At 38.2% G+C, this 27,363-nt stretch overlaps 3 protein-coding genes across 10 annotated transcripts; 1 reads left to right on the top strand and 2 right to left on the bottom strand.

Annotated features, from left to right (window-relative positions):
* Positions 1-6,933: 6,933 nt before the first annotated feature.
* Positions 6,934-10,640, bottom strand: mrpl12 (mitochondrial ribosomal protein L12). Its single transcript, XM_008416098.2, has 5 exons — positions 10,439-10,640; positions 8,784-8,982; positions 8,595-8,669; positions 8,329-8,466; positions 6,934-7,520 (listed from the first exon to the last, which is right to left on the bottom strand). The coding sequence occupies exons 1-5, from the start codon at positions 10,495-10,497 to the stop codon at positions 7,404-7,406; spliced, it is 588 nt and encodes a 195-aa protein (XP_008414320.1). The 5' UTR covers positions 10,498-10,640; the 3' UTR covers positions 6,934-7,403.
* Positions 10,641-10,902: 262 nt separating this feature from the next.
* Positions 10,903-14,403, top strand: LOC103468794 (methyltransferase-like 26 B). 3 transcript variants are annotated; one of them, XM_008416099.3, is made up of 7 exons: positions 10,919-11,957; positions 12,035-12,237; positions 12,330-12,492; positions 12,587-12,646; positions 12,926-12,993; positions 13,448-13,526; positions 14,013-14,403. In XM_008416099.3, exons 2-7 carry the CDS (start codon positions 12,038-12,040, stop codon positions 14,058-14,060), a joined length of 618 nt encoding a protein of 205 aa, XP_008414321.2. In that variant the 5' UTR covers positions 10,919-11,957; positions 12,035-12,037; the 3' UTR covers positions 14,061-14,403. The 3 variants fall into 3 exon arrangements, with proteins under 3 accessions (XP_081466204.1, XP_081466203.1, XP_008414321.2); XM_081610077.1 differs by having other exon boundaries at positions 10,912-11,957; positions 13,448-14,403; XM_081610078.1 differs by lacking the exon at positions 12,587-12,646 and having other exon boundaries at positions 10,903-11,957; positions 13,448-14,403.
* A 118-nt stretch (positions 14,404-14,521) lies between these two features.
* On the bottom strand, positions 14,522-26,926 carry hgs (hepatocyte growth factor-regulated tyrosine kinase substrate). 6 transcript variants are annotated; one of them, XM_081610072.1, is made up of 20 exons: positions 26,748-26,926; positions 24,030-24,114; positions 23,865-23,940; positions 23,341-23,433; positions 22,484-22,607; positions 22,309-22,361; positions 22,103-22,171; positions 21,841-21,965; positions 21,111-21,234; positions 19,745-19,843; positions 19,556-19,672; positions 19,413-19,451; positions 19,151-19,315; positions 18,833-19,046; positions 18,586-18,758; positions 18,361-18,501; positions 18,087-18,270; positions 17,229-17,359; positions 16,955-17,137; positions 14,522-15,775 (listed from the first exon to the last, which is right to left on the bottom strand). In XM_081610072.1, the coding sequence occupies exons 1-20, from the start codon at positions 26,782-26,784 to the stop codon at positions 15,665-15,667; spliced, it is 2,343 nt and encodes a 780-aa protein (XP_081466198.1). In that variant the 5' UTR covers positions 26,785-26,926; the 3' UTR covers positions 14,522-15,664. The 6 variants fall into 6 exon arrangements, with proteins under 6 accessions (XP_081466198.1, XP_081466200.1, XP_081466199.1 ...); XM_081610074.1 differs by having other exon boundaries at positions 21,111-21,207; XM_081610073.1 differs by having other exon boundaries at positions 22,484-22,601.
* Between the last annotated feature and the right edge of the window lie 437 nt (positions 26,927-27,363).

The raw sequence follows: 27,363 nt of genomic DNA, 5'->3' as shown, positions 1-27,363 counted from the left end.
GTCATATAATGTCTAAATTATCAATAAGAAACTCAAAATCTCACTTTGACTAAAAGTTGACATTATATTAAAGATAATTTATTCTTATTTTTTCTTATTGTTATGCTTAAATATTTGCTGTCTAATTTTTGTTTTCCTTTCAAAAAGAAAACATCAAACGTGACTTTAGCGCCTCCCCTGCTGCAGTTACCGCAGAAAAGAGCGTCCGTGGAGGAGGACTACTGTTTCTTGAGCATGATGGATTGCAGATCATTCTATAAGCGAAAACCTGGGAAAATAATACCTGGAGCCTTATTAAATGACATGTGGCCACAAACCCACATCCAGCTGCGGAACTGGGACATGCAACTCCTTTAAATTCCTGCTAATGCTCCTGCCCTGAAGCTCCCCGCTCTACACCAGTTAACCCAGCCAGGTTACAATTTGAAAAGACGATGGGACAGGACGTCTCCTAATGTCCAACCAAAACTGACTGAGGTAGGAATTATAAACACAGCTGCGTGTTATTTTTCTGCGTAACAGTGTCCCCCAGAGGGCAAAGAGGGGCCTTGTCTGAAAAGGTAGGCATAAATTTATCATTGAATAAGAGACTGTTTCCATTTCAGTTTATTAACCCGTCCCTTGGGTCACATTTGTAGCTGCTCCGTTTGTGGTTAAAGGCCTCGGCGAATATAAATAATTCATCTGCCTTTGTGACAAAGAACAAAAATATATATACATCACTTTTAATTATATCCTGTGTAACTGAGAATATGCTTGAATGTAAATCACTTTCACTTTGTGTTAAAGTTGAAGAGCATCCAGCACATCCAGGATGGCATTTTCTCTTGGCTCCTTTTGACCTTGAATAAGTGCTCTCTGTCAGGACGAGCTGTCCAACATGGACAGTCTGTGACAGCTAAAGTGTCCAAGGCAAGTCAAGCGTGATCGTCCTTTGGCGTTCGTAGGCGACGACCTTCTCGCCAATATGTTGCTTCAGCTGCCCGAGGATCACAAAAGTGAGGACTCTGCAGGGGAACGAGGCGGCTAGTTTCAGGGACGAGACCCCGAGGCGCAGATCAAATCCTTACAGGAGAGTCCGGTTTGTGAGAGTAGTATGAGATTGAAGACTGCACTGTTTTTAGAAAAAAAACAAAGACAAAAAAAAACAGTGAGAGTGATATGTACCTTCTAGAGTGCCTTTGGCTTAAGCTTTGCTGTTTCACTCAGACAGTGAAACACACTGCAGGAAGGACTCAGAACCACGGAGCTGACTCACTCAGCCTGGAGCGCACGAATAAAATAATACATGTCAGAGCGATGACTTTGATTCAATTAATCCCAATTAAACCACACAGAACCCAAAATACAGCTGCAGTCATAAACTGATGCACTTATGATGTGACTGAGTTTCTCCACTTTTTTTTTATGTTTAGATTAATTATCCAGCCTATATTTTAAGAGATGTGTAAAAAAATATTTCATTTAATCAGATATTTTGTTTATGCTTGCAATATTAAAGAAACAAAAAAAATATCTTGCCTCTTTTTGGGGTTTTTTTCTATGTTTTATTTTTGCCTTTAATTTCATACTTGAATATTTCAGATCTTAAACGACGTTTTAATGTCAGACAGCCTGAGTAAGAACAAAATGTCATATTTATGATTTATTTAAAGTGAAAAAAGCCATCCAAAACAACGCAAGAAGCGCATCCTTCTTTCACTCCTTGTTCAATCATAAGACAAACTGTGATCTACTTGTTTTTATTTCAGGCCACAGACTGAAAGCTTGTTGAAAACTTGAAGACAGAGCAAAAGAAATGTGTACATTTTTTAAGGAATTACACGCAACATGACTTGTTGTGATGGACAACAGTCCTAATTAAGGTAAGACGGAAAAGTTGAATATCTGTTTCTTATTTAGTAAACTTGAGTCATGCTTGAAGTGGAGAACAAATGGGAATATCATCTCAGCTAAGTCTGAAAGAAGCCTTTAAATCCTTAATTGCAGCTTCTCTAATCTGCAAAAAAAAAAAAAAAAAAAAAAAAAGTTCAGCACAAAATTTCTTTTTGTTTTGTGAGCCTCCTGTTGTGCAACAACCCAAAAGGAAAAAAAAGATAACAAAGCCGTTCAAGTATATTAGTAATTAAAGGTCCGGTATTCCCATAGCATTCCTGTCTATGAATAGTGTGAACTTTCGACATGAACTGTTAACACCGCGGAATAACAGATGAAAGTGTTTCCTGTGCGAAACACCCGCCCCACGTTACAGTTTTGTGTTCATTAATCTTGTTTTGACAACATGAAGGGCTTGGCACAGGACAGTGGTGCGGCCACCATGTGCAAAGCAGAAAACAAGGAGCCTTATTTCATAAAATATTATGAAATCTTTTAGAGTGTGGCCAACTTGAATCGCTCACTCTCCAGCCAAATTGACCGAGGATGTTCTCAGCTCCCAGAACCAGCTGTCTGGACCGGCCAGAACAGATAAATCACACACAGTGCTGCAGCATTTTTATTTAATTATAGGTCATTTTTTAAACATCTGTATCGTGGATGACATGCAAGAAAACAAAGAGATTTGCAGAAAACCGCTAGCCTAAAAGACGAGTTGCACCCATCAGAACTAAGTTATTAGAAGTGACCACTTTTCCATCTTACAATAGATCTTAACCCCATTCAACAGCACATATGAAAGGAAACAATTTTACCTTTTATTGTTCAAGACTCCATAGTCCATCAAGCACCTAAGTGTAGCTGAGACAGGAAAGAAATCTCACAATGCTTACGAGGAAAAGGCTGATAATCATTGGCAATTATGCATGAGGTAGAGCGTGCCTCGATTTGATCACATTCTGCGTTTCTTCGAGTCCCCGACTACAGCGTTGTACCATTCTTCGTTCAGAGGTATAAAAGATTTAAAAGGTCACCATCACCACAGCAAATGTATTGCCTTTAAATTAATTTTAAATTGGACAATTAGACTGGAATTGCAAGTATTTCCGACTATTCTTAACTACTCCTGTTGTGTCAAAAACCTTTTGTCGTAAAATTCAAACTCACTGAACTTTCATAAGGTCATTTTGGGGGTCACAATTTAAACCTCCTGTACAACGAAGTTAAAGAAAATAAATTGTCAAAAACACAATTTGAACAAATTTAAGATGATCTTGACAGGATCATTTTTAGAGACGCTCTTTTTTAAACCACCTCCAAATGCACTGCGAATGATTTTCTGATTACTTTTTTCTGTTTATCCTCACTGAGTCTCATGAGTGGCAAAATGTGCAAGAAAATATAGTTATCATTTGGAAAAAGGGTAAGAAATGTGAATAATTTGTAAAAATGCAGCACATATTATAAAGTATGAGCATTTGCTAGTTTGCATTTTGTACTGTGATCCACTGGAGAGACACATAACCTCCTGTTCTCATCAAGATCTTCTTCACCTTCACCTCCTGCTGAGTTTGTAAGAGCATCTGGAAATGAAGCCCAGAGAGTCAGTCGCACCTGTCCTGAGAGCCGCAGCAGGTTTACTGGTGACCGCCAACGCCGTTCAAACTGAACATTTGAAGAGACGTGTCCGTTTAGCTGCTGTAATTAAATGAGATAACAAAGGAAGGATGCATCTTCAGAAGGCAGTGTTCAGTCTTGTGTGATGCTGATGCTGGCAGGATTTTGTCCGTGCCACATACGAATGGAACAAAACAAAACGTCTTTCTGATGTTAAACTGATTTGTGGACAGTTTGAAAATCCACGTGGTTGAATTCAGGCACTTGTGCAAGAATGAACCCTTTGGTGTTTTTGTGCCAAGAAAAGAAGTGCAGCTGGTTTGTGGGAGGGCGAGTATGCAACTCAAAAAATAGCTTTGTTGGTGTTGTAGTTTCACCAATATAGACTGCTAGTGTCCTGGGATTCAAGTTTGAAGACTTTGCTTTTAAAATGCTATAAATCTTAGACACTGCATTAAGGAAAGCGTCATGAAGCTAGCATCCGGCTGGGTTATTGTTTAATGCAATCCAAGTTCTGCTAAAGTATTGGACAGAAGAGGGAGAGTTTACTCACGGGACAAGAACAGTAACCTGTCAGCAAGCTTCTCAAATATACATGATCAGCAGACTAACCTTGTAAGAGCCACTCACTGTGTTCAGAAATGATTCTGTGCTCCATGCATCTCGTTGGCTTGCTTAATAAAATGAAGCTGCCTTTTTGCCGAAGCTAACGCCATGTGACAACAAAGGCCTTAAATAAATCTTCCCTTGAGAAGAAGCTTTAGCAAATATTATGAGCAATGTTAAGTAGGAGGCCTGCTTCTGACTAAACTGCTTAATATCAGCTAAGAGAGGTTTTATCTTCTACAACTATTTGGATTTGGGGCAAACTTTGGTCTGACATTTATGAACAGTGAGGAGTCAGACAAGAACGGGAAGATACGAGTTCATCTTTTCATTAATATACCCAACACTTACATGAAAATTGGAAATACGAACGTTTTTATCAAATTCTTTACTTCTTTCTCTCTCTTCACCTCTGCACTCCCGTCACTCTCGCAATGCCACAAAACCAGTGTGAAAGCATCCATCATCACTGACTCGGTGGGGTGTTAGTGCATCCTCCAGCAAAGCAATTTTCTGACTCCCACTGGGACGGATATCCACAGACTTTTCTCAGTCAGAGTAAACTTTATTACAGTAAAGCCTCTCTCGAGGTTTTGGCAGTGGTTGAGATGCTTAATTACAAATATTTCATGAATCAGTGGGTTTTTTTTAAGGCAAACGACTTAAACGTTTTTTTAAATTTTTATCTTTGTTATGTAGCAGCTGGCATAGCCAAAAAAAAAAAAACGATGAGAGTTTTTGACATAACTTACTTTATTTTCCATATATTAAAAAACCATGTGATGGTAAAAAAGGCTAATCTTTGAATGAAGATGTTTTCTGTTGAAACAGAAGACAGGTGAAGACAAATGATGTCTGGACAAGGGAGAGGAAGAGCTTGGATGACAAAACTTGGTGACAGGAGCAGGTGGGAAGAAGAGTTTGGCCACGGAGAGGGAGAGTCGTGCCCAGAGGAGGATCTGGTTCAGGAAGTGGCAACGAAGCAGATGACAAAGAATGAGTGGTGATGGTATTTTGAGTGCCGCAAACATTAGTAAATGCTTAAATAAGTGCCACTGCCATCATAAATCATGTGATAAACAATGGTTTGTAATCAAGAGAAGGCAGTGAGGCTGCATATCTTGCCTCATTTTCTGCATCATTGACCAAACCAGCAGTTAACTAAAGCATTTTTCTCAGGGTTCTTCTGTTTTCACTTGCCATGTCTTACAGAAAGGCCACCAATAATAATAGTAATCCAAATGCTGGATTTTTAAGTTAATTCAAAGGCCTTGCAACGCTTCCAGAGATTTTTATGAGCAGGTTTTTCTTAAACATAATGAAAAAAAATGTATAAAGCTTCATTTTGTGTGCGAGTTCAGAAGATTTTGCAAATGGATGATCTTTCATTCAACATTTAGCATTTTATTGTCCAGTTTTGAATATTTTTGCTTGTTCTACATATGTAAAACTCGCCTTTCTTTACAAAAAAAGTCCTCAGTCTCATTCTTAAAGGCTTTTTGTAATCTTCGACTTAGAGCTTTATGGTCCACTGTTTGATCCACAGACAATTTGGTTGCCTAATAAGTATTTAATCTCTTTAGTCTGCTTAAAATCAATCCCTAACAGCAGGACAGTTAATATTAAGATTATAAAGTGACTTGTAAAGAATGAATCAGTCAGATATCAAAGATGTTTGTCCAGGTGAATCTGTCACACATTTCAGCTCTGTTCAGTCTTTTTAGAGACTACCTACGCCACCTGGTGGTAAACAGTGAGCGGTGACGAATGTAAAGATTCTGGCTGCTTTAGAGTACCGTACACCCACTTTGCTCTTAAAATGCCAAATAAATATAACTTTTTTTTTTACAATGTCCAAGAGTAAAGGAATCTTTCTTTGATTAAGTTTACAGACTTTTGTACTAAACTGGGAAAAAAAACCTTTTGCAAACAGTTAAAACATTTTCCAATAGGTTTATTGTTTAAGACTAACAATTGACTTTTTTTGAAAATTGCATTTCTTTTTATTAATGCCTCTCCATAAGTGCAACATATTTCAGCTCAAAGCATTAACAGGCACAGCCTATGTTATTTACAGTGCATTTAGACATAATTTAAAGATTGTGGATTACCTCCAGTCATGCACTAAGGTGCCTGGCCATCTCAATAAATATCATTAAGAAGTATTTTTATGTGAGCACAATAATTTAAGTGAAAACTAATTCATTCCACAGATTGAAATATATACATTTTTATAACTGTGGTGTAAAGCTCATAAAAAAGCAACAAAATTCAGTTTCTCGTGGAAAAAAAATCCTGAAACTGAAAAATGTATTGTGAGATGTCTTTACTACCCAAATATCAGACTTTTTACTTCCACTCAACCTTTCAACACTTACATCCAGCACTCAGAACAGACAGATTGTTCAGAAATAACCTTGTGTGACTTACCTTTAAGTGGAGAAAATCAATGACTACTAATAAAATCCTATTTTTAAAAAATACGGTCTCATGGAATATTTACATTTTTCGACAGGCTGATTTTTGGATCAAAATTAACTGAGATTTTACTTGAACTTCAGGACTAATATTTACTTTTTGGATGAAATTTCTGAAATTAACATTTCAATGACATCCTACATTGAAACGTGTGCGTTTATAAAGAAAATTCTGAGATGCACTTTTGCACAAAAAGCATCTTGTTTTCAGCAGGATAAAATATTAAAGTTCCTTCACAGGTAAAACTGTGGTTTTCACTTACAGTGCTTCTTTAAGCACCGACTGAACCCATCCAGAAAATACGAGTGTTTCAAAACGTCCAGCTTGACACAAAAACAGGACCAAGAAACAAGTGAATTAAGAATACTTCAACTTTAATGACATTATTTTGAACTTTTAATGGACTCGGCGTTGACATCTACTGCGCTAGTTACATTTGCTGTTCCTCCACGTTTGTAACCATTCTCCTGCAGCTCAAACCTTCATCTGTGAACAGTTGAACATCAACACAGAGTAATGCACCGATTCCGTTTGGCATCCAGGCCAGCATTTCTGTAGCTTCCAAGCTACGCAACACGTGAGGCGCATAACCAGGGAGCGCAGCAGTCATTTGTGGAGGCTGATTCTCTGGAAAGTTCACTCCAAAGTTGTACCACCTGACAATGCTAAAGGATGAGAGCGTTGGAAAATGTGTTTTCTTTCCATTTCTCTTGAGATCCTCTTTTTTTTCTTTTTGAGTTAAAAAAAAAAAAAAAAAAAAACAGATGAAGGATGAAGTGCACGAACAACAGAACTCCAGAGAAAACGGGGCGAGTGGTTCCACGGCTTTACTCCAGCACCACAGTGCCACCTGCTGCTTCCAGAGCCGCTTTGAGTTTTTCTGCTTCGTCCTTGGACACATTCGCCCGGATTTCCTGGGGAAGGGACTCCACCAGCTTCTTAGCCTGATTAAAGGTGGAGAGAGAGAAAAAAAAAAAAAAGATTGGACTGAGGAAATCGGCAACACTGATCTGGTAGAGTAAAAATATTGCACGTTTCGTAGCTCTTCATGCAGTTCTTAAGATTTAGAATATAAAGAAACTAATAACATAAAAAAGCTGCAAATTATAAGAACTGAAGAGCGTCAGATTAAGATAATACATCAAATATGTAGTTGTAATTAAACCGAGAGGTGAACATGTTTCTGTAGCTAATAGACAAACATCAGCACTGAAACTGACTTTATTTTTCTTTTATTATCTTTAACATTAAACCACCGTTGGTTCAGTCGTAGTGATTACACGGCTGCTTTAGATGGGAAAACAACCAGGAGTCTGCAACTCACTTGCATAATAAGGATTCATTTACACATGTACTGTTGATGTATGATGTTTGCCACTGACAGATTAAATAATACAACCAACATGCATTACTTTTCCAACAAAATAAATATTTGTAGCAGTCCCAAAGGCGCCTAAACAAAATCTGGCAATAGTTTTACTGTTCAAAAACCAATATTGTCACATCTCATCTAACAAAAGATCCTAAATCTATAGGCAACATATTGTTCATGCAAACCTGCAAAATGCAACTATAGGTTGTTCTGCCTTGTGATCATCTACAAGAAGCTTGCTAATTTTTTTTTTTTTACAGCTGACCAAACACCAAAAAATCTTACACAGAAATACACAAGTGAAAACCTTCAAACAATAAAATAAATTGTACTTTTTCAAGAGCGAGTAACAGAGCAAGCAGACATTAATTTACTCTTACCTGCACCAGATTCAAGCCTTGCATGCAGTTCTTCACTTCTTTTATAAGCTTTACTTTTTCAGCTGCTTTCAACTCTGTCAGTTTTACTGTGAATTGAGTCTTTTCCATCTTTACCGGTGCCTCCTCCTCTTCTGCGGCCTGGTTTCATAAGAAGGAAAACACACAAGCAATGTCAGCCAAAAATTACAACCCACATGTTAAGATTTTAAGTCATCAGATCGTGTTGTTGTTTTTTTTTTTATGGCGACCAGAGTCAGAGTTTGTACCTGAGCTGCAGGGACAGCAGATCCAGCCATTGCCCCCATTGGCATCATTCCAACATCTTGAATATTCAGAGTTTTCTGTAAGCGAGATTTAGAAAAGATCATCCCTCAAAAACATGAGTTGGACCAAAGACTCCGGTTATCCAGGTTCAGCATTAAAAAAAAAAAAAGGGGGGACTTTTTTCCACAAACCTTGAGGAGCTCGTTGAGGTCCGACACCTCTAGCAAGGTGAGGCTGGAGATGTCGCTGACCAGCTGTTGGATTTTCGGAGAGTACTCTTTGGGCGCTTCGTCTAGAGTGGGCGTGGCTAAGGCTTCTGAAAAGGCGGTCGAACTGGTTTTCAGAAGCCGGACAGAACACAGAGCCGGTGCCTGCTGCTGTAGGTGGTGCCTGAAAAACACATGACTGCATCTGGTCATTATCTGGAGACACGACGCCGATCGCTGTTCACGTCGACGACAAACAACAGGGATTCTGCGGGGGTTTAGCTTTGGGAATATCTGCTCCAAAAGGCGATTCTCATTTATTGGACGAGTTGGAAATGAGATCCTAAAGATGCTGAAATGTTGCAAGAAATAAAAAAAATATCAAATACATAAAAACATATTAGTATGTTGCTTCTGTATTCAACGTATCATTTGAATTACACGTTTCTTTCAGTATTATTGTTATTAGAAGACGAATTATTTGAGAATCACAAATTTTTAGCGTCTTTCAGCTGATACAAAAACCAACAAAGACAACCTCTGGCTTTCTGCACATTTCAAATCTGATTTGAAGGTTTGCTTTTTCAGTTTCAACATTTTCTCATTCCACTCAAATAAGTTATATATTAAACATGTGCAACCAAGTCAACGAGTTAAGTCCACAATATTTTAAAGCCAACATAAAAGTGTGATCACAATTTGTAATGAGTGGTCCAAATCTAAAAAAAAAAAAAATCTCCGCATGAGTCTCAATTTTTGGTCATCTTTTGATTTAAACAGAACATTTTACTTTAGTCGAACTACTTTAATTGCTTTTTTTAAGTTTTTGATTTTCACAGGCATTAATTTTATCACACATTACTGGATATATATTATTAATTTGACCACCTTACAGCACATTCTTGATATACCATTTTTCTTACATTTCATTTTAACAATAATTTTGAATATATATATATTAAATATTACTTAACCATCTTTATCCAACCTACTTTTGACACCTTAGTTTAAGTAATACTTACTTTTTAAATTACAATATTTTATAAAGTATTGTCTTATACATTCCTGGATACTTTTAAATATTACCTAATACATAGTAAAAACAGAACTACAAGTATCTGTAGCTTCATACTAACAACTCGATGCCATTTTAAAACCAGTAGAAAGCTACCGTACATTGTTGCCAGATCTGCGCTCTCCAGGTGACTCTGCGTGTTGTTGTCTTTTTTTACTTTTAAATCTGAAATATCTGGCAACCAAATTAGCAATAAACAAACTCAAAAGAATTGTCACTGTTACTGTCAGTAAAAGCAACCTAATAAAGACAGAAAACGGCCCACCTGAAAGGGTGGATTTTAAAGTCTGGCTGTGTTTTACAACATCAGTCAAATAGTAACATGATGCTGCAGTTGCAGCCAGAGAGAAGACATTAACCACCGGCTAACTCGCCTAAAACACCCTCGCGTAGCATGAAACTGGGTTTAATCTGCAGCCTAATACAGCATGCAGTATTTCCACGACGTTAGCAGAGATAAACACGAGATAATGTGCAACAAAAGCGGCATCAGAGACTGGCTGTCTGCCCTTGAAGAAACCCCCAAGAAGACGCAGAGATGAGCGGCAGTTCCGGGGTTACGTACCGGCGAATGTTCGCGGCGGCCCGCAACGCGGTCCGGAGGCAGCGTCTGGTGCAGTACATGCTGGCGTTAACCGGAGCTGTGGAGCCCAAAGTCCCACTGAAACAGAACAAATCGAGATGAGCACAGGCAGGTCCAATTCCAGAGCCTCAACAGCACATGGCGTCCTCCCTGTGCCTGACCTACCCACAATGCATTAGATGAACTCGAACTGTTCGCAAACCTACGGGAGCTGATAGGGGACAATGCGCGCCAAGGTAATTATGGTTCTCCAAACAAAATGACCAAGACTGGTATTTAGAAGAGATATCAGAAAGACAATATTGAGAATTCCTAAGCACAAACTGGAGCAAGTGGCCAGTAGCAAATGACAAGAAATGTCCAGTTGTCATTTCTTTTTTGTTTCCAAAAACAAAAAAAAGAAACATTATTTCAGGTTGTCAAAATAAAGAGAAGTTATAAGAATTTGCATGCCAGACTAGAATTAATTTATGCCCCAGTTATTATTAGTCAAAGACAACTCTTAGGGTTTAACCTTTAAAGGAGTTCAACATCCCTACATTTTTGTTATTTTTTTGGAAGTTTGTTCCAGATTAGAGACGCATAAAAACTGAGTACTGCTTCTCCATGTTTGGATCCGGTTCTGTGGATGCAGAGGTGACCTGAGTGGCTCATAAACTAACAGAAATATTTTTAAATCTGTTCTCTGAGCTACAGAGAGTCGGTGTAAGTACTTTATTGTTGGGATGATAGCTAGTTTTAGCGAGAAAGCGAGTTGCAGCATTTTGGTTTAGCTGCAGTTGTCTGATTGACTTTTTAGGCAGACTTGTGGACACTGTTGAAGTAATGAATTTCACTAAAGACAAACACATAGATGAATATTTTTAGATGTTGCAGGGACATTAGTCCTTAAAACCTGGAAATATTTTTCAGGTGATAGAAAGCTGACTTTGTAATTGTCTTTATGTGTCTTTGTATGTTCAGTGAGCCCATCACCACAACCAGATTTTGGACTTTACTTTAATTTGACGGTTAATTAACACAGTTCATACAGAGATAAGTTTTTCTTTCCCTAATAAGTGTGATGTTACAAAATGTACTTGGTAAAAGTTGTCAGAAAAAGCCTCTATTTATGTTCTATTAAGCTTTTGACAACTGTCCTTTTATTAATGTTTAATACAATGTAAAAAATAAATAAAATCACAACATTTAATTTGTGGCTGAAAAAAATAACTTGAGCCAAATCAGCAATTTAAATGTTTAATGTGAAACAAGTAACCCACTGTTTTCACTTAATTAGTTGTATCACATTACTCAAACGCACCTTTGCAGTATTTATATTATTTTTTGTCCTCAATTTACACTTGTGTCCTAGCCTTACTACCATGGGGTGAAGCGCAGAGTGAATCCTCTTAACCAGGTAATCTGTCAACCCATCTGCTGTTACAGTCACCCAACCCACGTCCACTCTACACCAATATGTCACTTCTTAGATAAACTCTGTAACCCAGCACAAGACAGGGTAAGATGTAACCTTTGGTATAAGAGATTAATACATTTGACATAAAGATTTGACCCATCATTCTATCTCTCTTCCAGATCATGCTGCTGTCTCCGCAGGCAGAGAGGAACTGGGAGGGTATCTGCGAGGTGCTCGAAGACGTGCTGGACGATCAGTCTCACAAGCAGTTATTTGCTTTAGAGATCGGCTCCGGAACAGGACAGCATGTCATACGGTTTGCACAGAAGCTACCTTTTGTTACCTGGCAACCATCGGACATCAAAGAGGAGTGCCGAGACAGGTTTGTCTCTCACAAAAATGTACATTTTTCTTCTTTTGTTTTTTTTTTCCAACAAGTCATGTAAAAGGGGATCGATGTGTATTCATTTTCAGCATAAAGGCATATATAGCTGCAACCCATGTGAAAACTGTGCTGCAGCCAGTCCTGCTGGATGCAAGCGAACCTTGGGACAAATGGGCAGGTGTTTCTCATAACTCCTGTGATGTTATTATTGCCGTTAACCTACTGCAGTACAGCTCCTTCAAAACAGCACAGGTAGGCATCTGAAAAACCAGCTGGAGATCTGCCACTCTTGAGAAGCTCAGACATTCATAACCGACGTTCCTTTTGCATCTAATATTTTTCCAAGGGTGTAATCAGTGGAGCAGGACAGATCCTCAAACCAAATGGCCTTTTGATAACTTATGGGGTATGTTGTAAACAACTTGCTATGTTACACACTTCACATCATCATCAAGTTGAACATACAGTTAAAGTCAGATCATGATATTCACTCATCATGGCTATGAATGTTGCAGTCATTTGGATATTCTGGAGTCCTTTTAACTCCTTCTCCCATTTCTTTTGTTCAATTATTACAAGCTGCTTATTATCCACCGATATGACATTTATGGTTATGGTCACAACGTACAAAAACATGATCCCACAACAGGCTTTAAAAACTGACACCTTGCTAAATATTTTTCAGGTCTATGCCGCTAATGGCGTCATTACACCAAGCTGTAATGAAGTTCTGGATGAAGAACTGCGGAAACTGTGAGTAAAAACTGTTTCCGTTGTTTATGTGTTCATGATGGAGCTGCTCAAAATTTTCAGAAACATTGTTGGAAATATGTTGGGATGTTAGATGACTTCTTTGCTATTTTATTGTTGAGTGTTTTAAGATCTTGTTGAAAGTGTGAGGAATTAAATTTTTACTAAAAGCAGAAATATCAAACAAATTTTTACTTTGGGCCATATCAGAGTCTTGAATGTCCTCAAAGGGTCGATGTTCCAAAATGTATTTATAAAACCCATTAACAAGCTGCTGAAGTATTAACAAATGGCTGCCTCTACATTCGATACGTACTTCTTAAAATTAACTGATATTGAACATCTTTACACACTGACATCATTTGGCAGAAGACAGATAAAGACAGATTTGATTGGTAAAAATAATATTTAAACACACAACTGTTCAAATAACAGCTGGAGTCATTCTGTTGGTCAGGAATCCAGAGTGGGGTCTTCCAGACCTTGATGTGCTGAGGCAGCAGGCCTACGGAAACGGGCTGCGTTTGGAGAGAATGGTGAGAAATAATGTGCTAAAAACTCTCAATGTATTTACAGTACAAACACCAAGATATATCTGGTAACACTTTATTTGACGTGGTGTGCATAATGCTGACATAACACCTGTCATAAACATGACATAACATCTGTCACGAACATGAAGAAGTTTATGACAGTTGTCATGAAGTGCCATTTGGTAAATAATGACTCTTTTAAAGCAAAGTTTATTTAAAAGTTGCATTAGAAGTCCTTTAAATGTGCCAACTGTGCACGATTCTGTAAATAATGACACTTTAATGCAAAATTGGCACTTTTAATGGACTTTCAATGCAACTTTGCATTAAAAGTGTCATTATTTACCGAATGACACTTTATGACAACTGTCAGACATTCATAAAGACAAATGTTATGTCATGTTTATGACAGTGTCATGTCAGTCTTATGCACACCCCTTCAAATAAAGTGTTGCCATATATTTTATGCATGTAAAATTTTACTTTCAGGTTGAGATGGAAGACTACTACAAATGCCTCATCTTTAGGAAACTCTGAAGGTTATCCCTGTTAGACATTATTTAACAAATCCACAGGAAAGAGGAGCACACAAAAAAAAATCACAACCATATTCTTTAGCAAATTTTGGGTGGAAAATTATTGTGTTACTTACATGTTAGAACTTTGAGAACATTTTAGTTTAGTTTGGTTGGATGTACATAATCTACCTGCATGTCATTTCCTCTCATCAGGTCTGCACTTGTTTTGTTTACCACACCTTTATTATTTTTAGTGTTTTTTTTTATTTTTTTCATTCTAAATATTGTAAAATAACTGAAAAATAGCTTTTGTATCGTCACATGCATTTGTAAAATATTAAACGCACTGTTCATGTCTCATCCATCGCAACTTCCTTGTTTAAATTTCTTTTAATTTGCATTTATTTGGATGAACATGATGTAAATTGAAACTTGTGAATTTTTTAATCCAGGTGGAAAATAAGACAAAGTTGAAGCAAGTTGACAGTAAGAATCTGAAGTTTATTAAATATATTTTTAAAATTACTTTAAAGTCAGATCAGAACGATGGAATTAAAGAAGTTCACACATGGAAACTGAAGAGATACAGAAAGTGTGATACATACATGCAGCACATTTTCATTCTATAAGCATTTCCATATTTCTAAAAAAAAAAGAACAAACAAACAAGTACACTTGAGAAAGAGTGCCCACCTGAACTTTCTTCGCAGCTCAACTATTACACCAGAATGACCATGAATTAAATCTACGCTTGTTTCAGCCATGTGATGTTTTTACTTGGCAACAACTGACATTTCATTAAAAAAAAAAAAAAAGGTTGCATGTCGTGGTTAAGGTTTCCAGGCTGATTTTAGTATTTCTTGGTAACCAACAGTAAAATGCAGTTATTGAGCTATTCAACAAGGGTTAGACAACACTTCTATAGCGTCCCTTTAATGCATTTACTGATTTTAGAAACTATATTCAGACACTCCACAGTCCAAACTGCGCACAACAAATAAATCCCAAAATAGAAGGAACCAAATTTGTGTCCGTGAGGGACACCTGGAAAACCAGATGACGGCCAGCTTTCACAACTCAAACAGCCCCTCGCTTGATCCAGAGCTTCTTTAACACCACAGACAGATGTTTCCTCAGTCGCTGACAAAACAGGTTGTAATATTCCACTTCCATTGCAGAAAATCTCAATTCAACGTGCTAATGATTTATTTTAGAAAAATACGAAATAAAAGAGGCTCGTCTTATTTTTGTCTTCTAAATAGTATATTTTCTTACTCGTGTTATCTTGAACACCACTGATTATTATTTTTGCGCTTTAGCTATTTGTTTAATAAAGAAATACTACATACACATCAGCTGAAAGATGACAGAAGATGGGGGTGGTGGGTTTTGGGGCTCTCCGTAGCAGCTTTACCCCCATATTCCCTCACTTTATGGGGGAAGAGGCAAGGAGAGCAACAGTTCTGCAACATCATCACAACATTTCACTTTGCCACAACATCACAGCAAGGTGGAAGGTGGGAATTTAGTTTATATTTCCAAAGGGAAACCTCTGAGTCCAAGAAAGGGGTGTTAAAGGAAAAGAGAAGGTGTAGTGTGTGAAACTCTGCAGTGTGGGAGCTTTCAGTCGAAGGAGATGAGCTGTGCCTCTGCACTGCCGGGAACCGCTTGAGGCACCTGCTGTTGTGCCTGGGGCTGCTGTTGCTGCTGCGGCGGGCCACCAGGGGGAGCAACCTATCAAGACGTAAACACAAAGGTAAAAAATAAAAGAATGATTAGTGAAAAGATATCTTAAAGTAACCTGGAGTTTCTGAATAGAAGTCGCAGGAGTGAGTTTTGTTATACCGGTCTGTAGGAACCACATAGTTAATGTTAAAATGTCCTTAGAGCCCTACAGAGGAATTACTCTGCCTAAAAAGAGCATAGCTAACATCCAGGAGCAATAAATCTTCACAAAACGCTTTGACAAACCAGTTTTGGATTAGCTCCAAGCATCCCATCATAAATCCAGTACCTTTCATAAAATTGTTCATAAGTGTGAAGTGGATTAATAATAGCAAAAGTGGTTTTTAACATTATGTATTGGTAAAAATCTGAGTGAGTGATTAGCAACGGCATCAAAAGCTCTTTGCTCTGATTACCTAAAATAAAATTCAGTGGAATCAAATTAATGAAAAGAATAACAGACAAAAAAAATTCAGACACTTTCTACTATGAAAAGAAGAACAGCAAAAAAAAAACATGTTTCTAAATGAGCAAAGCTGGAAGACATACCACCAAATAGATGCTGTTAAAATTTCAGCAAAAGGTGTTTTTACAAATCAGTGACACAGTTTAAACAAACTCACTTCAGAGTTTTACTTATATAATGTATCCCTTTCTTTTCATTTCTCCATTAGGCAAATAAAATGCACCTCCACCCCCCAAAAAACTATAGCGTGAACATGACAAAAAATGATTACTTTTGCAAAGCATTGCATAAATCTTGGCACTGCTCTGACCCCTCTCTACCAGCAGATGGCGTCTCGATAGGCTGCTCTTTCTGTTCTTCTCCATGTTTAATGTAATCCTCTCACACAGGAAAGTGGCCATCCCAACGACTGGGACTAACCCACCATTTGTCACGAGGAAGGAACTTCCTGGTTTAACCGTTCAACAGCTTGGGTTTTGTCTCAGCTCTCACTCTACACTGTGGAGTCCTTGATTCACAACATTAACACCATCATGATGGACTCCATTAGTATAAAAGCACTTTCTCAGCAATACTGGCTACTTAAAGCACTTTAGCAGAACTAGGACTGTATGTGTTGGCTACATAATAAAAAAAATTTTAAAAAGGAGAAAAATAGTATATTTAAAAGAGAACTGTAGTTAATGAACATTTAGTAAAGAATGCACCAATACTTGACCGACCTGCTGGTACATGGGCTGCTGTCCTGTCATGTAGGGCTGCTGTGGGGCCATGTTGGGGTCCTGCCCTGGCAACGCTGAGATCATGTTCTGCATGTTGTACGGTTGGTAACTCATGTAGGCCATCCCATTGGTGGGAGCCGCCTGCGACATGGGGGGGATGCTTTGGGCTTGGGAGACCACATTCTACACACAAACAGAACAGTAAGGCGTCGTCGCTTTAAACGGACCGGTTTTAGTTTTAAATGATCAAACATTCGGATGGAGGCATTCGCACCTGGTAGGCCTGAGTGGGCGTGGGCTGATAGTTGGAGTAGGGTGGGCTGGTTGTGGGCGGGGCCTGGCCTGGAGGAGGCTGTCCGTTGGTGCCTGCAGGCTGGTACATGTATGCGTTTACCATGTTGGGATCTGGCAAAAAAAAAAAAAAGTCACACACATTAAAATATTGCAACTTTTGTGGGCATGATTATTGACCATAACGCTGTCATTTTCATCAAGAAATATATGCATAACATCACTTATGGTTCATGATGAGGGAAGATCATCAAGCTCAACAATTATTAGAAAAAAAAAAAACAAGTTTCCCAACAATATGTAAATATATTACAACATAGTGATAACAAAAACATAGACAACCACTTCAGAATGTCATGGGTTATAATATTTTCAACATAATCTCCACAACAGGAATGTAAACAAATCGGTAATGAAAAAGTGATTAAGATGGCCTTTCAGAATAAAGTTTACTTGTAAAGGCATGCTCCACATTCCTCTTGGATTATTAGATGACAAGTTTCAAAAACATCTAAAGTTGAAACACAAATAATTGATCTTAGTATAGGCAGGACTCCTTTCCATAAGGAATGTGAAGTAGATTTTTATCACAGCACATTTAAATACATTTTAATAACCATGGTAGAAGCTGGAACTCTGTGTTTCAGCTACTGCTCGTGGACGAGCAGAATAAAAGCAATGTTGACATATTTGTCACACCCCTGGGTTCAGAGGTCGAGATGTTCTGTGCAGCTGGTGTCAGTGGACAATTTACTGTGTTATAATTTCAAAGAATCATGTCTTTATAAATTAACTGGGAACAAACGGTAAATATAAAAAATTTTCTGGTGAAACTAGAGACCTGTGGGAGCTGGGGGCATGGCCTGGTACTGTCCCGGTGCAGCCTGCCCCGGCTGATTCATGTACATGTTGTGCATAGGCGAGCCCTCCACAGAACCAGCGGGGCTGAAGGTGCCAGGGTAGCTGGGTGGACCACCAGGCTGGTATACCACCCCTCCAGCGACATTAGGAGGCAAAGACTGCATCTGCATAATGGAATAAAAAATATTTATAAAAACAGGGTGGATTGGTTTGTCAGGAGAAGTGTTCTTTTATTGGACTGAAGCAATGAGTACCTGGGCGTAGGGCAGAGAGAAAGCAGGCATCTGGGCTCTCATCTGGATCGTGTGTTTCTGCTGCTCCAAACGCATCTGCCTCTCCTTCTCCTGCTCCTGGAGGCGCTGAATGGCCAGCTGCCGCTGCATCTCCAGGTACTCCTGAAGGTCAAGTAAACAGGTTAGAATGGTAATGAATATTACAACAACACATCTGTTATTAGTGGGGGGAAAAAACAACGTTACCTGCTTTTTCTGCCTCATGATCTCCAACTTCTGTGCCAGCTGTATCTGCCTTTGCCTCTCTGCCTCCTCTGCAGCTCTGCGCAGCTTCTCCCTGTGTTCGTCACGGAGCGCGTTGAGGGCAGCCCGGGCGTCGCGCACCTGCGCCAACTTGTCCTGCAGCCCCTCGTAGTACACTGACAACATCCAAGACATCAAAGTTCAGGGACTGGACATAAGACGGAAAGGCATTCGCAAAGCAAAAACTCACATCGCTTTTCATCCAGCTGGTTCAGGATGTCCAGCAGCTGAGGATGCATGTTGTTGATGGACTGGAAGAGGGACAGCACGGCGCTGTCGTTGGTAATGCTGCGGCCACGCATGTGGTTGCTCTTCATGCGGTTGAGGAACGTAGTGACAGCGTTCTGCAGAGCTTTGAGAAACTGCTCGTGGTTCTCCTCGGACTCGCCGTTCTGGTATGGTTGCTGAGGAAGCGGCGACAGAGAAGACATGAGCGGGGAGCTGATGCTTCAACAGACCCAGGGCAGTTTAACGTGTGTCTGGACGTCTGTGTAAAATCTGGACGTACCTCGACTATGCTGACGGGCTGGACGGGGACGTGGCTTTCTACAGGCTGGCTGATTGGTGGAAGGGGCTCAGCCAGTGACACGGGAGCAGGAGCTGAGGGGGTGGGACTCTTCCTAGCGTCTTCCTGCTTCTTTTCCCAGTACGTTCTATTCAGGTAGCGCGCCAACTGCAATTAAAAGACAAGTAGAAAGTTAAAAGTGGCAACTACTTCAGTGATTGTATGAATAAATTAATTCAAATTCAAGGCATTGTGCTGAACGTACCTCAGGGTCTACTTCTTCGGCAGATGGAGCAGAGGAGTTCTGCAACACAAATGTTTAAAAGTGATCCACAAGGAAACATATTTAAAAAGTATGTGACGTGCAGTCATATTTTTTATGAATATGACACTAATGTTTGTTATTACCACTGGAGAAGTGTAAAGGGTGCTGACTGGAGGTGCTGAGGAGGTCACTGGGGTAGGATCAGCTTTGGGATACATCGAGTACGAGTTCTTGTGTCTCTGCAAGTGACCAAATGAGTTCTATTTTTTTTTCTCCATCAGACAAACTGGCATTAAATCATCTATTCATTCAGATGTGTAACTCTAACCCACCATTCTCTCCTTCTCTTCTGCCTCGCTTTGGGAAAGAGCAATGGCCAGCTGCAGCTCCTCCTCCTCCTGCAGAGCTGCTTCATCTCTCTTCGGAGGCATCTGGTCAGAAACAGAAGCAAGAAAAAAAAAACAAAGATAAGAAACTCGACACTTCAAGGATGAAGGAAAAGATATAGTCACACAATTCATCTACATGGCAAGTAAAGATATGTTAAAAGACTTGAAACAAATTTATATTTTGCTGTAGCATCATAACCTCACAAACAATTTAGAAAAATCCAACCTTGAAATCAAGTCCATGAATTTAGCTTTGGAAAAAAAATAAATAAATAAAAAAATTATTTAATAGAAATTACTGGTGGCACAATTATTGGTATTACTGCTTTGTAAAAAAAAAAAAAAAAGAAAACATTTTGCCAACGTGTTTTGATTTTATTCAGTTTTCTGACATTGAGCATCAGGTAACCTGAGTTTAGGTGGCCAAAAGCCAAGTCTTCTCACCAAGATGTGTAGTTTCCACACATTTATTTTTTTGATGGTTGGTCAGAAAAAAGATTTTCTTCTTGTCAGTTGTGCACTAACCCCTTGTTGCTAGTGGCTGGTATGGCCTGAAAAAAAAAAAAAGCTGAGGACGTGTCTGGTTGCTATGGAGAAAACCGTAATGTAAATTTTGAAGACTGTTATCACCTCCTTCACCATTCTAATCGTTGTGTTTAGCAGCAAGATGAATTTGCATCCTGGCCTGGCCACATGGCTAAAAGCAGTGAGCCTTTGTGTTGCGTCGTATTTATAAACAAGGGAAACGCAAATGCCAGGTTTATTAATTACAAATCGTTGAGCAACTTCAAAATATAAAGACAGAATAAAAATGGATTTAAAAAAGTGTTCACAGAACCTCCCAAAAAATACCAAGTATGACACATGAGTGATTAATGACTAATATTTCTAATAGCTACATTGTTAGAAGTAGATACCATTTTATAACAAAGACAAAATATATATTTGATTTTTTTTTTTTACAAATTTATCCCAAGGAAAACTTTGGGCCAACGATGCTTCTCTGTAGGTTTCTTTACTAAATTTAAGAATCAACTTAAAACCTAAATGACAACTTCACACGCAACTCAAACAGGTCCACTTAAAATTATCCAGTTTATTTTAGATGAAATAAACTAGAAGCAATAATTGTACCACCAGTCATTTCGTTAGTAAATATTTAAGATGCGTTTCTTTCTCCACTGAACAAATCTACTCAAATTAGAGGTTGGATTTTTCTAAACTCAGTTTAAGATTATGCTACTATAATAAATTATCTATTTACTTTGAAGCTCTTGTACATATTTCACAGACTAAAGTAAGTAAATACCTGAGACTGTTGGGACAGTGGGCTGGTCAGATACTCAGGGGGCAGGTCAGCCGAGCTGGAGGAGGAGGAGGAGGGGGGGGCTTTACCTTCGGCTTTCCTAAGGGGAGGAGAGAGGGAGGGGTGGCTGGTGAGGAAAGGGGGTTCAGGGAGGACAAACAATCTTATGAATCAGAGAAGAGCATGCTGATGCAAACACCTGTGACTCTCCAGACACAAAACAAGCAACAATTAGCACCAACAGGACATATCCATGTAATTATTAAATTATTAGTTAAAAGACATCTGCACATTACAGTTCACTTCAAAACATGATTATCTGTGTATTACTGATTTCAGAAAAAAGTTCATTGTCAACATTTACATGTGGTGTTACTGACAGAAAAATCTGAGGAAAAGCCCCAAAATGAATAAAAAATGTAATGGATTTTTTTTTTTTCATAAAACAAGGTTAAAAAAATGTCGGTGACATTCACACAGCTACAAAATATTACCTGATGCTCAGAAACATGGCTGGTTGTTTACTGCTTACATAGAAATACTGCTGTCAACATACTCTGAAGCTGCAAATAATATTTGCCTACATTTTCATATCTTGTTTTAGAGATTAATGTGCTTTTTGTATGTGGGGAGAAAAAAAACCCAAAAAAGTTTTCGTAACATCTCTGCCAGACGACACACACTTTAGTTTCATATTCAAAGACACTCCTGCACTACGGTCAGGGAAACTCACTTGTTTAGCTGCTCAAAGCAGGGCTCGCACACACGCACTTCCTTCTCGATGCCAAACTTTGGAATGGTGGAGTACTTAGATGAACACTTCCCACAGAAAATCTGCCCACAGGCTCGACAATGGTGCTGGGAAAGCAAGGAGCAGAAATCCAAGTGAATCCTTAGCTGCAGCTTTAAGCAGTCAACTACACAAACCGCTTTGATGCAAGGAAGAAAAACCATAAAATCTTCATGTGGCCCAGTTAGAAGGAAGCCCAGCCCACCTTTCTGGTCATTACTCCAAACTGAACTCTGCACCTGTGACACTCCTCAGCGTCAACCCAGTCAGGGGCCTGCAGAAGGTGAATGAGGCATTAGATAAGGTGAAACATACGCATTTCTTTATCTCAATCCATCAACAAGAGTCTGTTTTTATCATTATAAAAAAGAAAGCTCTAAATTAGTCATTAAAACAGGATAAAAGTCTCACTCTCTCTGCTGCAAACATGGCATCGCTCTCCTTAAACTCAGGAAATACATGACCTATATACAAGAAAAAGCAGTTTAGAGTGCAAAATGTGTGCAATTCAAGAAGAGTTTCATTTCAGGTGAGATAAGTCATACACATATCTATAGAGTTATAAATACAGCTTCTGAACACTTACCTTCCACTTTTAAGATCTGATAGGTGTCTTGAACCACTTTGTATTTGGGTTCGTTTCGGAAAGCGTGAGCCCAGGCTTGGATCAGGTAAAGAATCTTGTTTCTGACATTTGGTTCTGTCTGTTTCTGATGCCAATACAACAAATCACAGTCAACAAGGAGCCTCAACACATTTGAAGTGAACTGTTTTTCTTTTTTTTAAATAAAAACAATTTTTGTTGTCACAACAAGCCAAATGAATTCAACAGTATTTAGTGAGAACATAAGAAGTAAGGGAGAAATTCCCCTGCTGTTTTTCTGATGTGAAAACACTCATGTCACAAGACAATTAGCTCAGCAGGAAGTAGTAAGAAGAATGCCCTTAAAAATCTAGAGTCACATGATGCAGTGTGAACCAATCAGATATTGCTGGCTCATGCTGCAACACACGCAGCAGCAGGAGAGCAATGAGCACTGATTGAGTCAGACAAAGGGCTGGGAAAGGGACAAAACACCCATGAGAAACCAAAACTGCTCTGTCCCAATTTACCAAAAATGTTTTAGTTAAACATGGAGAGTGGAGACCTAATGTAAAGTTGCACAGAAATATTTTTAGTCAGAAGGTCAAATATTACTTCAGGCTACTAATGATATCAGAATCATATAGCGACGCCGAGCTCGACTCCATGAAAATGTCTATAATAGAAGCAATAAACTCTCCTCTTTATCAAAATAGAATACTGTCATAAATCAACAAATATAAGTCAAACTGTATAATTAGGTTACGTTAAATAAGAGGTTAAAGTTGAGTGAAAATTTAAAGACAATTGAAACAGGACAGAAGAGATTTAAATTGTTTTAAAAATCAGAAGAATACCACCTTAAATAGATCCTTCAGTTCTTCCATGGTTTGTTTACTTGCAACCTCATCATGGACCGTCTGACCGCAGTTCTTCACCACTGACTCCAGAACCTGAAGAGAGACGGCCATTTTCCTAAATGTAATCCTTCACACTGTTAACCCCACAATGTGATCAATGCAACATAATGGCATATACCGTACAGCCTCTCATTCTCATGTTTATTACTTAAATTGCCCAACATTTTCTATTCCGTTTCGTTTTTCATAGCTTTGGAGTATAGCAGCTGACAAACACCTGCAGGCTTTCTGTCACTATATTTAAAATAGTTGCAAAAACTACAAACAAATTAAAAAGTACACAATTCTAGTAGAAATGCCATCATTACAAATCCATATTCAAACCTCTGGTAAAATAACATGAAAAGTAAAACATGAAGTGTGCTTTTTACGGTTGATTAAAATGAATAAAATGGGGTTTTTAAAAACTTTATAAAAGTTCCCCTCATGATCAAAGTTCTAATTTTCCCCTTATAGTATCTTACCTCAAGTGCATAGAGCGCCACATGGGGATTTTTGTCATTCAGTTTCTTCTTAATGGCAGCAATGGCATATTTAGCTCTTCAGGGAGACAAAACATTTACTGTTGCATTTAAAAGTCAAATATACTGAAGATATTATAGTTAAGGATATCAGACTAAAAGACTCACTGTGTGTCTCCTTGCCGAATGAGATCACAGATCTGAAGAATAGACTCCCAGTCAGTCTCCAGAAGCAGCTGACTGGTTGCTTTATCTGCAAGCAGCAAAATTTATTCACTATTTAATGATCCAAAAGATTTGGAAAACACAGTTTAATAATTACAACAGCATTCAGATAATATCAACTTTTAATCCGTCACTAAGAAACCTTTGCATTTTAAAACCTTGTGTGATCCCGATTGGTGAGATTTAAAAATAACTGGTGGTCAGATTTAGTTTTTGAGGAAACTTTAGCTCGTTTCTGTGGCAAAACAGAAAGTGGTTTTCAACCCTCAAATGGACATCTTTTTTTTTTTTTTTTAACACTGACTCACAACTGGATTCGTTTCAGATTACCTTCCTATACGTAATTACAATTGTTGCTTCCTTATTGTTGATTTTTGACCCACATTATTTAAAATATTTAATATGACTGATGTCCTCTAACTTTCCTTTAGAATCCAAACTTCAACGCCTTTACATCTGGCTTCCAGATTAATTCAGGACTTTCTTCATTGCAAGACTTTTGAAACTTCATTTGCTAGTGTGAGAGGCCTTTAGTACAGTAGAAGTTAGCATGGGTATCTTCATGATCGCGCTGACAACTACAGACTTTGTGCTTCAGGCGACATACTTTGTTCAACCAGAATGGTTGAAGAAAGGTGAACATAACCTTGGAATTTATTTTATTTGTAAACATTTTAGTTAAATATTCTTCACCATTTTAGAGATGCTTATATACATGACTCAGTTTATTGACTTTTGGTGGACAAAAAAAAAAAAAGCTGTTCGCAACAGGACCTTTTTTCAGGGACCATATTTTATAACCACTTATGATCTATACTCTCTCAACAGGAAATGTGGTTATGTGACTTTAAATATCATCTACCTGCAGCAAGTTACACAGTCATTTTTGACCATAGATCATAATATTTCATACTTACCAAGAAACTAAATAAAAATCTAAGACATAATTAAAGAAAATGGTGAGCATTATGCAGAAAATAATGTATAACAATTAAATTATGATTATTTATCTACAGAATTAAACTGACAGATAACTTATTTCTTGAAAAAGAAATGTTTTTTCCCTCCCAGCAGTAGACTCAAAACATTTTATTAAGACGAGATTCTCATCAGTTGGTCTTCAACATTACAGTTACTAATCACCATGTCACTCAGGATGTCTGCAGTACTAGAGATAACTTATCAGGTTACAAAATTAACTAATCAGTGACAATTTCCCAGTAGTTCCAGACAGACCAAATCCATGTGGCATTCCAAATAATCCCCATTTTCATATGAATTAAAAGAAATGAGTCCTTGTAGAATGAAACTGTAGGTTTGTGTCGTCTTGATTGGCTCCGAGTTGAATTCTGTGGTTTTCACACCAATATCGTTACGCGTTAAATTTTACACAATCTTTCTGAATATCTTCAACTAGGGCAATACGATATAAGAAAAATCTCAAGACTGATATATTATTACATATTTTGATGGTGATTTCAATGGTAAATACATATTTTAAACACTCTTGTTTCTCACTCAGCAATATTATGCTTCCAACTCTCTGTAGGCTTAAGGCTCCACCTGGATAGCTTAATAGATGACTGAAATGCAGATTGCAAATACCTGACAATTAGAATATAAAAGCTAACAAATATATTATTTTAAGTTATTTGTGATATTAATGTTGCTGTGACTGATATCGGAATGATGATACATTTCCAGTGTATTTTGCTGCCCTCATTTTGGTATACTGCTATTAAAAAATACCATCTTTAATACCTTTTACCATTATCCTTTTAAGTTTCGCAGTGTTCCCAGCCCCCACATTCGACTAGCACGGTTTTGTTACTTGCCGTGTTTTGAATTTGGGGATAGGTATGGCAAAGTCGATGGTCGAAGTCGATGAACCACGGTGATGAAAAAAATAGAATGTGCTTATTTCCTTTGGGGTGATGGGTATTTCACCTCAAAGAGCCTGATGAAAAAGATCTTGGGAGTTTTCTCGTCACTAGAAAATATTAATTTGTACCCGTATCATTTTAATTTCTCCAACTGATTTAATCCAAGAAAATATTTTTTTAAGTTATGACTTTTTGAACATTTCAAATGAATGGATGTAAAATTAGATTACCCTTACCATGTTACCGTCACTAACCTACTACATTGAGAAGAGTCTGTTAATACTATTTACACGTTCGTTTCTAATTATATGACGCTGGCAGCTACTTAATGGACCTGTTGTAATATCTAAAAAGAATACACTTTAACCAGTTTCATAAATGACAACCGTACAATTTCATTTTTTTCCTTCTATTTTGACATGTAAAGAACTACATAGTAGGTGTCAGCAATGATTTAACTGTTAGCTCATATACTTTCGTTAAGGAGACATAAACACATCTGAAGTCAACCGACAGTCGAATTTACCTTAACCGCAGTTTCCGCGACTCGAGAACATCGCGTTTGAATAGACAGCATAAACTGTATCTCCAAACTTATCCAGTTGTTTTAATAAATTAAGCGAGCCTGCCAGGGCCTCCGAACAATAGCAAGCTAAAAGAAGCTAGCTGGCCTTAGAGCCACAGCCCTGTCAAAACAATATGCTGTAAAACATCGCACTTTCAGACTCACGGTTGAATAAAAGCTGATAACTATTAAAGGAATATGGTGTGAACTCACCTAGAAGCCTCTCAAAAGTGCCTCCACCTTTACCCATTGTCAATTCAGTTTCTGAAAGTGTCCGACGAGGTGCTTCGTTTGACCAGCGGATCCTGATATTTTCACCCACCACTGCGGTTAGCCTGTTAGCTTATCTGTTAGCCACGGAGCACAGCTGTGTTTTAGTCACAACTCTTCCTGCTTCTCACGGCGACAGCCATTGGGCGTCTCCCCCTAGCGACGAAACAATGACATCACAAGAGCAGTGACCTTTGTAAAGGAATGGGTGATCAGCATTTCATTACTTCACTTAAAACAAAATACAAAACTGTTATTCAACAGCAATAGTTCCCCAATAAAAGAAAAATTGCTGTTTTGTCAGCAGTTTAAATTATTCATTAAGACTGTTTCACATTTTGCTTTAACTATTTTAACTGGTTTCTTTTTTTAATGGTTCCTCGATTTGTGCAGACCAGATTTTTGTGTACTGCACAGAGTACTACAGTTTCTGGCTAAAACATTCATACTTCTTGGACTTTCATTTAAACAGTAGATTTAAAACAGCAGCTTTAATATGCATAAAATGAGAAACTTTAGTAAGAATTATTACACAGTTAGAATGAACACATCTCAAAAT

This window comes from Poecilia reticulata, chromosome 8, assembly GCF_904066995.2.
Source record: "Poecilia reticulata chromosome 8, P_reticulata-male-v2, whole genome shotgun sequence".
Taxonomy (NCBI): domain Eukaryota; kingdom Metazoa; phylum Chordata; class Actinopteri; order Cyprinodontiformes; family Poeciliidae; genus Poecilia; species Poecilia reticulata.
This window is presented reverse-complemented; position numbering and strand designations above follow the sequence as displayed.

Excerpts from the sequence above, each read along its gene's own strand:
- mrpl12 (XM_008416098.2), bottom strand. The coding sequence starts at position 10,497 with ATGTACTGCACCAGACGCTGCCTCCGGACCGCGTTGCGGGCCGCCGCG. Across the intron at positions 8,670-8,783 it reads ACCTCAACGAGCTCCTCAAG|AAAACTCTGAATATTCAAGA; the intron begins GTTTGTGGAAAA and ends TCTCGCTTACAG. Across the intron at positions 7,521-8,328 it reads AAGGCTTGAATCTGGTGCAG|GCTAAGAAGCTGGTGGAGTC; the intron begins GTAAGAGTAAAT and ends ACCTTTAATCAG.
- LOC103468794 (XM_081610077.1), top strand. The coding sequence starts at position 12,038 with ATGCTGCTGTCTCCGCAGGCAGAGAGGAACTGGGAGGGTATCTGCGAG. Across the intron at positions 12,493-12,586 it reads GCTCCTTCAAAACAGCACAG|GGTGTAATCAGTGGAGCAGG; the intron begins GTAGGCATCTGA and ends TATTTTTCCAAG. Across the intron at positions 12,994-13,447 it reads GATGAAGAACTGCGGAAACT|GAATCCAGAGTGGGGTCTTC; the intron begins GTGAGTAAAAAC and ends TCTGTTGGTCAG.
- hgs (XM_081610072.1), bottom strand. The coding sequence starts at position 26,784 with ATGGGTAAAGGTGGAGGCACTTTTGAGAGGCTTCTAG. Across the intron at positions 21,966-22,102 it reads TTGGAGTAATGACCAGAAAG|CACCATTGTCGAGCCTGTGG; the intron begins GTGGGCTGGGCT and ends TTGCTTTCCCAG. Across the intron at positions 19,452-19,555 it reads CCCTTTACACTTCTCCAGTG|AACTCCTCTGCTCCATCTGC; the intron begins GTAATAACAAAC and ends TTTGTGTTGCAG.